This window comes from Mustela putorius, unplaced genomic scaffold (assembly GCF_011764305.1).
Source record: "Mustela putorius furo isolate JIRA1106 unplaced genomic scaffold, ASM1176430v1.1 tig00003974_pilon_pilon_pilon, whole genome shotgun sequence".
NCBI lineage: Eukaryota > Metazoa > Chordata > Mammalia > Carnivora > Mustelidae > Mustela > Mustela putorius.
The window spans coordinates 456,473-469,811 of NW_025422117.1; the positions used below are offsets into that span (position 1 = coordinate 456,473).

Sequence of the window (13,339 nt, forward strand, 5' to 3'; positions counted from 1 at the left end):
TGTAAATAAGCAAAGTGATACACACAGCAATCTGGATGAATCTTCAGGGAATTCTACTGAGTAAAAAAGTCAATGCCAAAAGTTTATACAGTGTTTAAGTCCATGTATGCAATATTGTTGAAATGTCACAATTTAAGAAACGACTCACAAACTAGTGGCTGCCCAAAGTTATGGATGAGAGGCCGGAACAGTACGTGAGGGAAGTGGGTGTGGTTATAAAGGGGCAACAGGAAGGAGCCTTCTGGCAAGAGAAGCGCTCAGTATGAACTGGGTATAAAGAAAAAGGGTATCGAATTACACACACACACACAGAAGTGACCACTACTACTAGTACTGAGGAAATCCAAATAGACATGTAGACTGTATCAATGTCAGTATCCTGGCTGTAACACAGTACTGCAGGCTTACGAGACATTATCACTGGGGGAAAGTAGGTACTTGGTAAAGGGTACACAAGACCTCTCTGTATCATTAATTACAACTGTATGTGAATCTACAATTATCTCAATAAAAATTTGAGCTAAAAAAAAATCATTCAGTACAGCTGCACAGTCTCATGTGCAGAATGTCACGAATCCTGTAATAGCGAGCCTGGTTTTAAGAACACACTAGCAGAAGTTATGACTGTTAGAAAACAATCTAAAAGTGGTGTCACGAAAGTTCCCCTTCTTGTTTCTGAGAGGTTTTAATATCAATCACAGAAAAGACATTAATCAAGACATACCAAGAGTTCCAATAACTCACTTTTCCAAAAGGATACACCCATTACCTAACAAGAATTAATTTTTGCTAAAGCTTTTATTCTAAATTGTGTTATTTCTAAAAGGCTACACTAATATTGTGATTGGAAAAAAATTCTAAGTAATAGATTTAACCATCTGTTAGAAAGAAGGAAATCCATTTTTACGCTTTATCATTCATCAATCCATTCAACAAATTTCTCACAACACTTTCTGTGTACAAGAACGGGGCTGGGGAAAGGCAACCCTAACACCATGGCCTCCCCACCACCTGTCCTCAAGCTTCTTCCCAGATAGTAAGGAAAATCAGGTAAACATAAAGGAACACCCAGTTTTACTGAGACCATGAGAGAACTACCGATTAGATTTTAATACATTAAGTCTAAAGTTTTTTGGATTTCTCTGCATATGACTGAGCATTGTGACAAAGGTTAAGAAAATATTAGAAATTTCAGTTTTATTTTCATAGTGGTTATCATAACTAAGCATTTTTACAAACTACAAAAATGCAAATAATGAAAAAGTAAGGTTTATACAGTTGCCCCTCGAACAACACAGGGCTGGGGAACCGGCCCCTCCCACCCAGTCAAATCCACGTATAACTTGACTCCACCAAAACTTAACTACTAGTAGTCTACTACTGACCAGAAGCCTTATCGTTAACAAATAGTCAATTAACATATTTTTGTATATGTATTACCTACTGTATTCTTACAATAAAGTAAGCTAGAGAAAAGAAGATTTCATTAAGAAAATCATAAGGAAGAAAAAATATGTTTACAATATTTACACAGTCCACATAGAAGTGGACCCATGAGTTCAAACCCCTGTTGGTCAAAGGTCCACTGTATGTATGCTCTTTCTAGACCACTCCAGAAACAAATCCAGACAGAATAAAAATGCAGGTCTTAAAACCTGCATATGAGGACATAAAGACATTGGTCGTCCCTCTAAATCATTTTTCAATTACATGTAATGTAATTTTCAATTACATTTTACAATTACATGCCATCCCCCAACAAATCCAAAACACTTTACATATATAAAATAACCATATGGGTAATTATAAAATTCCCTTTTAAAAATGTCTCATTTTTCCTTTTAAATCAAATGAAGGGTTTCCCAAGAAGTTTTAGAATAGTTCAGGTGACCTCTCTAGATCCTCATGCAAAACAAAGCAAAACATGTGAGCTATATAAACTGAATTAAAATTATTTTCTTGGGCAGTTGGTTAAGTGGCTCAGTTGGTTAAGAATGGCTTTCGACTCACATCTGGCTCCCTGCTCAGCGGCAAGTCTGCTGCTCCCTCTGACCCTCTCCCCTCTCATGCTCTCTCTCACTCCCTCTCTCTCAAATAAAATCTTTAATAAAAACAATCATATATTCTTTCCACATACTTTATCTTTCAACTATTAAAGTGATTCTCTCCTGTCAATCACTATGCATTAATTCGAAACTGTGACTTTTATATACACAAAACATATGATTGTCCCTTTTAGCTATAAAGTGATAACTGTCTTAATATTAAAAAGTCCAATATCTTCACTCATCTTCATAAAGATGTTCAACATCTTCGTAAAGCCAAATACATATTGAACTTACCACTTTTTTAAAATCATCTTCTGCTTCATCAAGTTTACCTTGTTTGAGTAATAAATGACCTCTCTGTAATCTTGCCTAGAAAAAAGGAAAGGTGTTCTGAGTACCGTGCATTTCCAAATTTTCTTTAAACACAAAGAATAAAACCAAATACGCTGATGAAACATTAATGAAATATTTATTTTTCCAATGTCCATTTATTTGACTTGGCACTCTTAAGAACAATTCCTGGAACCACTGAATGTGCATTACTTTTATTAAAGTATGCTTCCTTAAAAATACTTTTTGCGCTATATCCCCCCAAATTGTAAACTCCCACCAACTATAACGTCAATAAGCAAATGTGGTCTCTCCATACAATGGAATATCATCCAACCATAAAAAGGAATGAAGTGTTGACACACGCTACAACATGGACGGACCTTGAGAACAATATGCATAGTGAAAAGAGTCAGACACAAAAGGCCACATACTGTATGACTGCACTTACATGAAATGTCCAAATAAGCAAATCCATACAGACAGAAAGATACGTGGTGGCCAAAGGCCACGGCATAAATGGAGAGGGGCTGATATAAGGGACTAGATTTCTTTTGGGGGTATCAAAAGTGTTCCGGAACTAGACAGTGGTGATGTTTGCACAACCTTGTGAATATACTAAGACACCAGCGAATTAGACAATTTAAAAAAGGATGAATTTGATGATATGTGCATTGTATCTCAATTAAAAAAAAATATGCCATTGTAATAACTTTTTGTACTATAAAAAAGGCTGTGTAATTTGGGACTTTACCAATCAAAGTTCTAGAAATTATTTTGTTTTTATTAATTCTCTGTGGATATATGCACTCTACTATAACCGAGTAACAACACCTCTTCCCTTCCCGCGTGCATCACTCCCCACCCGATTTGATATTCCTCTTCATGTGCATAATCCCAGCTCTTCCAAGAACACCAACGCTCTGATGACCAATGTGACCATAAGAGAGAAACCACATCGATAGTCCACTAGAACGTATATATTACATTTACAATATGTAAAAATGTCCCTAATCCTCTGTTAAGTGCATCAACACACATAAATAGCAAGATGAAAGCCACTTCAGCTACCTAATAGCTACTATAATCCTAGGAAAATGAACTACTTAGCCTTCTGATAGGTTGTACTCAACTAGGTAAAGTAACAGATTAAAGAAATTCCCATTTAGGATGGGAATTCCATCCTAAAATAATAATAATATTTCACACCAAACATTCACCCATACCTTTCAGTTATCCCTAGTCCTTTTTGGAATATGGTAGGGTATAAGCAATAAATGAGGTACCAAATTAATTTTGAAACCATCTAACTTATCCATTTATTTTAAGCCATTACGCTGACCTGCCAGTCATCAGGACATCCCATCAGGACTGTAAATTCCTCCATTTCTGAAGCTTCTGGGATGGTTGCAGGGGAGGATCAGTCTAATTCCTCACCACAAACCACTGCTTAACCGACCTATCTCCTGCCCTTTGTTCTTCCTGCTACAGCCTTAATGGGAACTACTGTCCGTCCCCTGACAGCCTTTTCACTGAACTTCAGCTTCAGCGAGCTCAGCTTCTCGATCAGCTGGTTACGCAGCCTCACAGCTTGTCCCACACTCCGCCCTCCAGAGGTCTTCCGAAACCACAAAGCTAACACCACTGGCACGCTTCTCAAAATCAGAGGCTGCACCCACTGTTCCTGTTTCACACAGACCTTTGATTCCAGACACTCTGGCTTTCTCTTGCTGCCCAGTCCACTACACCAGGGCAGCTTTCTCCACCTTCAGCTATGCAGGCTGGTCCTCACCTTAGAAGACAAATTAACTCTTCCAAATTCCAAATGAAGTTCTCCCTTAAAGAAAGTTTAGATGCACTTACTGCAGTGAAATCCATCTTCAATTCAATTACTTTAGTTAAATCAGGAAGTGCTGCTTTTGACTTGCCCATAGCTAAAAAGACAGTAGCTCTCCGATAGTAAGCAATATAGTTCTCTGGATCACCATCTGAAAATTGAAATAACAAATATTAGCTCTTGGTAATTTATTCAAAAACCAAATAACCTAAACAGTACTAGAATTTGCAATTCTCTTAAGAAAGGCATTAAGAAGAGGCACCCACATGGCTCAGTGGGTTAAGCATCTAACTCCTGGTGGCAGCTCTAGTCATGATCTCGGGTGGTGGGACTGAGCCCCAAACAGGGCCCTGCGCTCGGCACAGAGTCTGCTTGAAATTCTCTCCCTCCTCCCTCCCTCCCTCCCTCTCCCTCTGCCCCTCCTCCCACTTGCTCCTTTTCTTGCACCTGCTTGAGCTCTCTCTAATAAATAAATAAAATCTTTTTTAAAAAAGAAAGAAAGGCATTAAGAAAAGCATTTCTTCATCAATAATGTGTTGCGTTGACTAGCAAGATCACTGCAAATAAAGGCAGAACAGGACTGGGATGCCTGGGTGACTTAGTCTTGGTTAAGCTTCTGTCTTCAGCTCAGGTCCTGATCCAGTCCCGCATCGGGCTCCCTGCTCAGCGGGCAGTCTGCTTCTCCCTCTGCCTGTAGCGTCCCCTGCTTGTGTTCTGTATCTCTCCCCCTCTCCCTCTCTGACAAATAAATACAATCTTTAAGGGGAAAAAAAGCCAGAACAAGATTGGCAAACTAGGGTCTCTGAGCCAAATCCAACCCACAGACTTCAAATCAAGAATATCTTTTATATTTTTAAAGAGTTGCCAAATTATAAAAATAAAAAAATATGAACACAGAGACTGTATGGCTACAAAGCTTAAAAATTCATTATCTGGCTCTTTAAAGAAAAAGCTTGCCAACCTCTTGGTTAAAATAGTAACTATATGCAACTCATAACTTCCATAAGTATCTATTTCAGTCTTTGTCTTTGCTGAAACTTCCTTAAGTAAAATACCGAGAAGGTGACTATTCGCAGGATTTTAGAAAATCACAGACTTCCAATTAAACTGACATATGAAATGTGCAATCTCTGCTCTCTCACAAATTCCAATCCAAATGGCAGTGAAGAACTAAAGGTACAAATCTTAGGACAAAGGAGGAGAGTGGAAATGAGAGCAGGACGAATTAAGTTAACAATATTGGAAAGAAGGCATACAGATGAATATGCTAGGTTTTGAGCTAATTCCACCCTGCTCAGTGCCCACAGTTGGAAGCAAACCCTGTGCTGTCAAACAGTCCTCCTAGAAAGCAATCTTGAAACACACATGTTCTTGACCAAACCCGGCCACCTGGCTTAAACAAATAAACATTTATGCACAGAGATGTGCCATCACTGTAAGATTTACAACTAAAACTCTCTGAAAGCTCTACCCCTGAAGGTCTTATTATTTGAAAAACATGGCAAATGGGAATCTGTATGGCAGGATGGTATATAATCATTGAAAATCATGGTTTTGAGCAGTTGTTAATGGCACTGAACTACCTGAAGTACTGCTGGGCAAAGGTAGAGCAGGAGGACAGAGCAGGGACGAAACCGTGTATGAAAGTAAGAGGTACCAATAGCCAAAAGCACCTGAAAAAATGTTTACATCACTAATCACTGGGGAAATGCAAATCAAAACCACGCTGAGACATCACTTCACATCCATGAGGACGGCTATGATAAAAAGAAAAGAAGAAAGAGGAAAGGAGAGAAATGCAGAGACAGATAAATGGGAAACAACTGCTTGATGGGTGCGGAGTTTCCGTCTGGGGGGAGGACAAAGCTCCAGAGACGAACACTGGTGTGGGCTGTACAAACAAGTGTGAATGTGCGTAAGGCCACCAACTTCATACACTCGCAGATGGTCAAAATGGTAAATTGTTGTAATATGCATTTTATTGTAATACATATTTTATTATAGTTATATTTTTGAAAAACCAAGAGAACTGGGCATTTTAACAATAAAAAAAAAACCTTAATTTTTTCTCAAATATAAAACAAAAACCAGAAACAATCCATCAAACCCAGCTAAGCATCACTGAAATTTCTCTCCTAGTCAGTTCTGCTTGGAAGACAAGGGAAAAAGAGCAGTCAGCAGCCTGCATACAGGGTATTTCCTACAAAAGACTGCAATTAGCCTGAAGAAAAACTAAGAAACAGAGTAACTACATTTAGAGCATACATGATACATTTTTAGGTTTAATTCATATTCAATTTAGAATGTGCAATGAATTAAATATGTGGGTCGGGTGAGCGTAAATGGCCATGAGAATGATTTGAAACTATGGATTTCTGATGCTTAAGAGACTGCCTTTGAATGTAAAAGGAGAGTCTCCACAGGTCAACAGCAGTTACTGGGGCAGACAGGTCAGGTTTTCTTCTTTATACTATATATACATACTCCCAAATGTGTCACAATGAACATGAAGTGCTTCTATATTCATTAATTAAAAAAAAAAACAAAACCACATTTTCCATTATTTATTTACACTAAGCAAAAAGTAAATACTACAAATGACATGATTTAAGGTCTGGAGTTTACATCACACACTACCCACTTCATATATCCAAATCCTACTTGACCTCTGAGGCACAGCTTAAATAACCTATTTGATTACACATGTGAAAATATACTTTCCATTCCCTCAATTTCCATAGCATTCTGTAATATACTACACCTCTTACTGGGCCCAGAACACTTACCACTCCCTCTGTTATTATTTATACACACACCTCAGTCCAGAGAAAACAAATTCCTTGAGTAAATTCACTTTTGTGTCTCTGTATAATCTGGCCCACAGGGACTCAAATAAAAGGAAACGGAATGACCACCACAATCAAGGCCAACACTGAGACCTGCCTAGGACAAGCAAGGGACTACAAAGTCAGAACACATACAGCTTGTTTGGTCTTTCTTTCATTTCCATAAGACACTGTAATACTTGGTCCCTGGAGCTAGCCAGCTTTCCCACAGGGTCTCCTCTACCCGACCCTACCCCAGGAGCTCCTCCCTTGCTTCCGGTCTTGATTCTTGGGTCCTTCTCATCGAGAAAGGCTTCTATTTTGTTTCCTTTCCCTAGTGTCACCTTGTTGTGGACAAGGAACCATGCCAACATCAGCCCTGCCACAGACCAAGGAAAACATTTCCCAACCTCCGGATGAATGTGGCTCCCTCCCTATGGGTCTTCCTTCCAGAGCCAGGTCTGGAAACCTGGGGAGCAAATGGTTTGTTGCCACATTCTGTTCAGCCCAGAAGAGGTTTTTGTCAGAAGGTACCAAAGAGGAAGAGGGCTGAGGTCTCTGCTGGTCCTGTCCTCTGGTCCCAGCAGTCTGCCCGAGGTGGCACAGAGCGTCTGGCAGACGCTGCCATCTCCTGCTTTTGGAAGAGAAGCTGCTCGGAGATTCTGACCTCGCCGGTCTGAATTTGGAGTTCCTCCCACCCAGGAGGCAAAGCAAACATCTGCTCACACAGTCCCCTTTTTCCCTGCCAGCCGCCCCACGCAGGGATTTCAGAGAATGGACATAGCTCTTAAAGAGATGTGCCTCACTGGCTATTTAGATCATTCTCTCATATGAAATTAACAATGGCATCTGCAAATACAGATGTTGCTTCTTTTGAACTCTGCATCTAATTCTTTCAAGAAAAGAAGAATGCTCAGTGCTAATTTCGGGCATCTTATCAGGGCAGCACTTTCACTACAAATTGCATTGGACTTCGATTTGGGAAAAAACTGACCATTTCGGTCTATGCAAAAAAACCTCCAAGGAGGATTATATATGACATAGCTTTTGTATTAAGTACTGGATTACACATATATTAAAAGTGTCTATATAAAATAATTCTGGACTGGGGCGCCTGGGTGGCTCAGTGGGTTAAAGCCTCTGCCTTCGGCTCAGGTCATGATCCCAGGGTCCTGGGATTGAGCTCCGCATCAGGCTCTCCACTTAGCCGGGAACCTACTTCCTCCTCTCTCTCTGCCTGCCTCTCTGCCCACTTGTGATCTCTGTCCGTCAAATAAATAAATAAATCTTTAAAATAATTCTGGGTCATTTACTTTCAGTTGCTTTATTCTTCAGTTTTTAGATATTTTTAAAAACAAGAAGTGGAATTAGAACCCCAATTTTTAACAATAAACCTACAAAAATGAGGAATCAAATAAAACGAATTCCTTTAGTCCCATAGGAAACTAATGTAACATGTGTGCCAATTATACTTCAACACAAATACTAAGAATGATACTCACAATAATAATAATACTCTACCCATCCCGAAGAAGTTCACAATGTTTTAAGTTAGAATGTGGCATTTGGAAAGTTACTAAAGTACTCCTTGTTCCCTTCTGTCTAAATGTAAAGAGTAACGCCCATTCCCATCTCACAAATGAGGTACAAATTTGATGAGAAAACATCATGATATGTTTAAGTGACAAATAAATGTAGACATGGATTTTGTTTTTTGATTTTGGAAAACTATAAATGGGATACTGATTTTCTTACCAAGTGAGTGGGGACACCTATCATTTCAGAAATGCCCACCATTTATTTAACCTACCGGATTAGACATTCATTCCTGCCAGATCTAGATAGCTAAGACATCCTGCTAAATCTATCAAAAAAGTGATTTCAGATCCCAGAATTCATGATCTCCATAAGATCATGCTGTGGGAATAAGTGTCAGTGCATTTTTACACTGCACCGCAGTTTCTCTAATGATAAATTGCTAAACAAAACATGTGTCTGGGGGCGCCTGGGTGGCTCAGTGGGTTAAGTCGCTGCCTTCGGCTCAGGTCATGATCTCAGGGTCCTGGGATCAAGTCCCTCATCGGGCTCTCTGCTCAGCAGGGGGTCTGCTTCCCTTCCTCCCTCTCTGCCTACTTGTGATCTCTCTCTGTCAAATAAATTTAAAAAATCTTTAAAAAACAACAACAACAACAAAAAACTTGTGTCTGACTGCTTTGTAATACTAAAATAAATGCAACTGTTTCAGAAGACTATTGGAAAGTAGTAATCAACATTCTTCCTCAAATCAGTTTCCAACAGATCAAGAATGTTTTCATCAGTTCATAAATCTTAAAACTTCTGCCAAAAAATATTCATATGCCTGATACAAAAAAAAGTCAAATCACTGACAGAGCTGTACCATACTGTAGAAACAATCTGTGTTGCTACTGAATTTTAATAAACCTTTTACTGTGTTAAAAATGTAATCATAAAACATACCAAGCCCAAGTAGTTTTCAAAATGCTCCTAGCAATTTTTCAAAAATGAAAATAGGAGGGTGCCACAACCATATATAACGTCAGCTATAGCATTATAATAAAAACAATCTGTTGATAACTCCCAATACTGCTAGTCAAATTCTACTGCAAACCCTAACATCAATTTCTAATCACAGAAGTTAAAGAAATAAAGTACATCACAAAACTGGGAAGTTGGAAATACAGTAAGTGAGTAAACAGTGAGCTCTTTACGCAGTCCGTGTAAAGCAATGTATTAAAGTGTGATCGCCATCCCCCAGCGCAGAACTCCAAGGCCCACAGCAGTAGGCACACAACATGCCAGGCCACCAGTCAGGAGACCCGGACGTGGTCACTGCTGGGGAGGAGCACCCCCTAATTCACTGCCCTAAGCAGCCAGTGTGGCCACACTGCATTTGATGTTTAGTAAAAGAGACCATCGAAAAAGAGGCTCTACAGTTCTTCTCTGATAAACACACGTACACATCTCCCAAAGATTAGATGGATCATGACATCACCCCTCCCGTCATATTCCCTGTGTACTGCCATCATAGACAATTTAAACTTTATTTTCTACAGTTAGTTATGACCAGTGTTTTACACAAACTAAAATGATGAAATGTCCCAAACGACACAGGTCCCTTCAGAAATTATGATGTGGGCACCATATGAGAATTGCTGTACCTGAACGAATCATGACAGACAGGACACCTCGAGTTCCGAATGCACAGTAGGACTTCGCTTTCTCCCTTCACTGAATTCTACAAATCAATTACCACATTCTAGCTTTCCTAATTTACATCTTTCGGTGACTACAGTAGTATTTTATTGGGTATTCTGGGAAAGAGCCATCTCAACAATTCTCGCACGACAGTGAAGCTAAAGAACAATGGACAGTCATTTTAAAATACTGTAACAATTTTACATGGCCCTAACAGTTCTGCTAAATTGAGATTAAAGAAAGCAAATAATAAAGTATAAAGTGGGTAGGAGGTCTACGTTTCTGCAAATACTCTTGCACTACTAGGGAAGAATCAGTATTTTTTTTTAAGACATGCTTTATCTAAGACAATAATGGAAATTTTTTTTTTCATTATCATGCTGCAGCACTGAAGACAGTTCAAATCACCAGAGAAGTGTGGCCTCAGTAATGACACGGTCACAAAGTATTCGGTCTCTGTTGAAAAGTAACTTGTGCAAATTATTGTGCCAATTACCCACCACTTCCCAAGGTAAGCTAATCGCAAAAATGAAAAAATTTCCCCACAGAAACTTCACATAGTTAAGAAAATCCTATTAACACATCAAGTCTGTTTTTTCAAAGTTTAATTTTCAGAAACACAAAAATTGCATTTCTACATACCTTACATGTGTAATTGTACCCTATTTTCAAAAAAATCTTTATATACATTATTCTCACCTAACCTTCACAAAGAAATCCCTTTTTGGGTAGCACTGTGAAAACTGCTAAGAATATGCAGACAACTTGTTTAAGCCAAAATTTACTTACATAACTTGACCAATAATATAGCATTATCAAGTGGCAGAGCCAAGATTAAAATCTAGGTTTTTTATTATTCTAGACAGCTATTAGCATCAGTAATGAAAATCTGAGTTTTCAAAAAAGCATGAAGAAAAATATTGCCAAACCAAAATCTAATCATGTACTGTTTACAAAGTAAATTTTAAGAGTAAGATGATAATTTTTCTGATGAGCAAAACCAGATAATTAATAATTATCTTATTAAAAATATACAAAAAAAAAAACCACCACATTGTTAACTCGCAGTTAACTTGTCACTCTTAACCATCCCAAATATAGGTAAGAATGTATAAATTAATTTAAAAAAGGATTCAGAAAAGTCAATGTCAGAAAGTCCTAACACAAAAGCATATACAGTGACTCTTAAGAAAATCCTTTAACTCCTCATTACAACCTATTTATTGTGACCATCTTGTTTCTCTTGGTCCCAACAGACTGAAAGGTGCAAAGACCGCTGACATTACAGACAAAAACAAATGAGCAACAGTACAGCCTAAGAGATGGAGGAAGTCTGCCCAACACAGAAGAGGCAATGGACGGCAAGAACTCCCAAAGGCCTCAAAGTAAAATAACCATACCAATGTTCTCAAGTCATCATTAAACCATCTTCAGTGAAATCTTTAAGGGGGGGCAGAAAACTACATAATACAGTGAGAAAAGCTTTTCTGTCAAAATTATCTTGAATTATTCTTGGTACTTACAGTAGAAAGTCCAAGTTATCTGGAAAATTCTCTCGTGTTAGACACATACGTATTCAAGTGTTATGTGTTTATTAATCTATTTCACCCAGAATCCTGCAAATATTTTTAAATGTTTTCTTTAAACATTAAACAGTGTTTATTTTCAACGTTATCCAAAGGAGGTGCTGTTAACTAGACTTCATTGGAATGGCCCCTGAGGGCTTTGGTTCCAAGATACAAACCTACTGCAGCATGAAACTGGGATAAAGCATCAGCTAGCTGTCCAGCTGCAAGTAACTTCTTGCCCAATTCAAGATGTTTCTCAACATCTGCATTTACTCCACATTCAGCACCTAAAAACAACAACAAAAATAAGTTAACTTTCCATGACCAAGATTTAATTCTGAAGAATAAAATGTTAAAAATATGGGGCACCTGCGTGGCTCAGTTGGTTACACATCTGCCTTTGGCTCAGGTCAATGATCCCAGGGTCCTCGGATCACCCTGTGTTGGGCTCCCTGCTCAGCGAAGGTCTGCTTCTCCCTCTCCCGCTACCCGACCCTTCATCTCGCAGGCGCAGGTGCAAACATGCGCTCTCTCTTTCCCTCTATTTCAAATAAATAAAATATTAAAAAAAAAAAATATATATATATATATGGTTATCTACTTCAGGAATCTGGTCAGATGAGTCACAGAAGCTAAAGAGTGACACAGAAAAGGTAACAACAAAGCCCAGTGCTTCGTTTTACAGAGTGCAAGCAACCCCAAAACATACGCATTAACAGCCTGGTCAATCAAAAGAATGGAACCAGTCCCCAAAATAGAAGGGAAACTACCCACCACAGTAGTAGTAAAAATATGTCAAACAACAAAATCATAACTGCTTTGTTAAACTAGAATTTCATTTTTTTAAAAGATTTATTTATTTGACAGAAAGAGAGCACAAGTAGGGGGAGCGGCAGGCAGAGGGAGAGGGAGAATCAGGCTCCCCACTGAGCAGACAGCCAGATGTGGGACTCGATCCCAGGACTCCGGGATGGTGACCAGAACCGAAGGTAGACGTTTAACCAACTGAGCCTCCCCGGTGCCCCCAGAATATCATTTTAATGAGCATTATCAAGTGCAGTGTAATATTCCAGTACTTACTGAGCATCTACAATGCGCCAGGCACTAATCTAGGTATTTGGGGTATGTGAGCAAAACAAACAAAAACCTCTGCCACTCATGGCGCTGGACATTACGGAGGGAGGAGACAGACTTAAGAAATACATAAATTATAGAGTATGGTAGGTAAAAAGTGTCATGGAAAGAGTCAAGCCATGTGAGGTCATCAGGAGTGCTGGGGTTGTCAGTATTAAACAAGGTGGTCAAGGATGGGTCTCACTGAGAAACTGACATCTGAGCGAAGACTTACTCCAAGCAAAGTGAGGAACTCACATGCAGATAGGTAGAAAAAAGAGCTTTCCAAGAAGGACCAGCTAGTGCAGGGGTCCTAAGCCAGGAGCATGGCAGGTTACATTCCAAAAAGAGCAGGGAGGCCAGGATGGCTACCCCAGAGCACCAAGGAAGACAGTCCTGTAA

The 13,339-nt window shown here is 39.1% G+C and overlaps 1 protein-coding gene across 1 annotated transcript in view; it reads right to left on the reverse strand.

The window, feature by feature from the left end:
* DNAJC3 (DnaJ heat shock protein family (Hsp40) member C3) overlaps positions 1–13,339 on the reverse strand; it is a 63,139-nt gene that overhangs the window by 33,554 nt on the left and 16,246 nt on the right. Inside the window, exons 2-4 of the mRNA XM_004746132.3 lie at positions 12,001–12,111; positions 4,242–4,366; positions 2,343–2,417 (exon numbers count right to left, since the gene is read on the reverse strand). Coding sequence (XP_004746189.1) covers positions 2,343–2,417; positions 4,242–4,366; positions 12,001–12,111 — 311 coding nt within the window. The remainder of the gene's footprint in view (positions 1–2,342; positions 2,418–4,241; positions 4,367–12,000; positions 12,112–13,339) is intronic.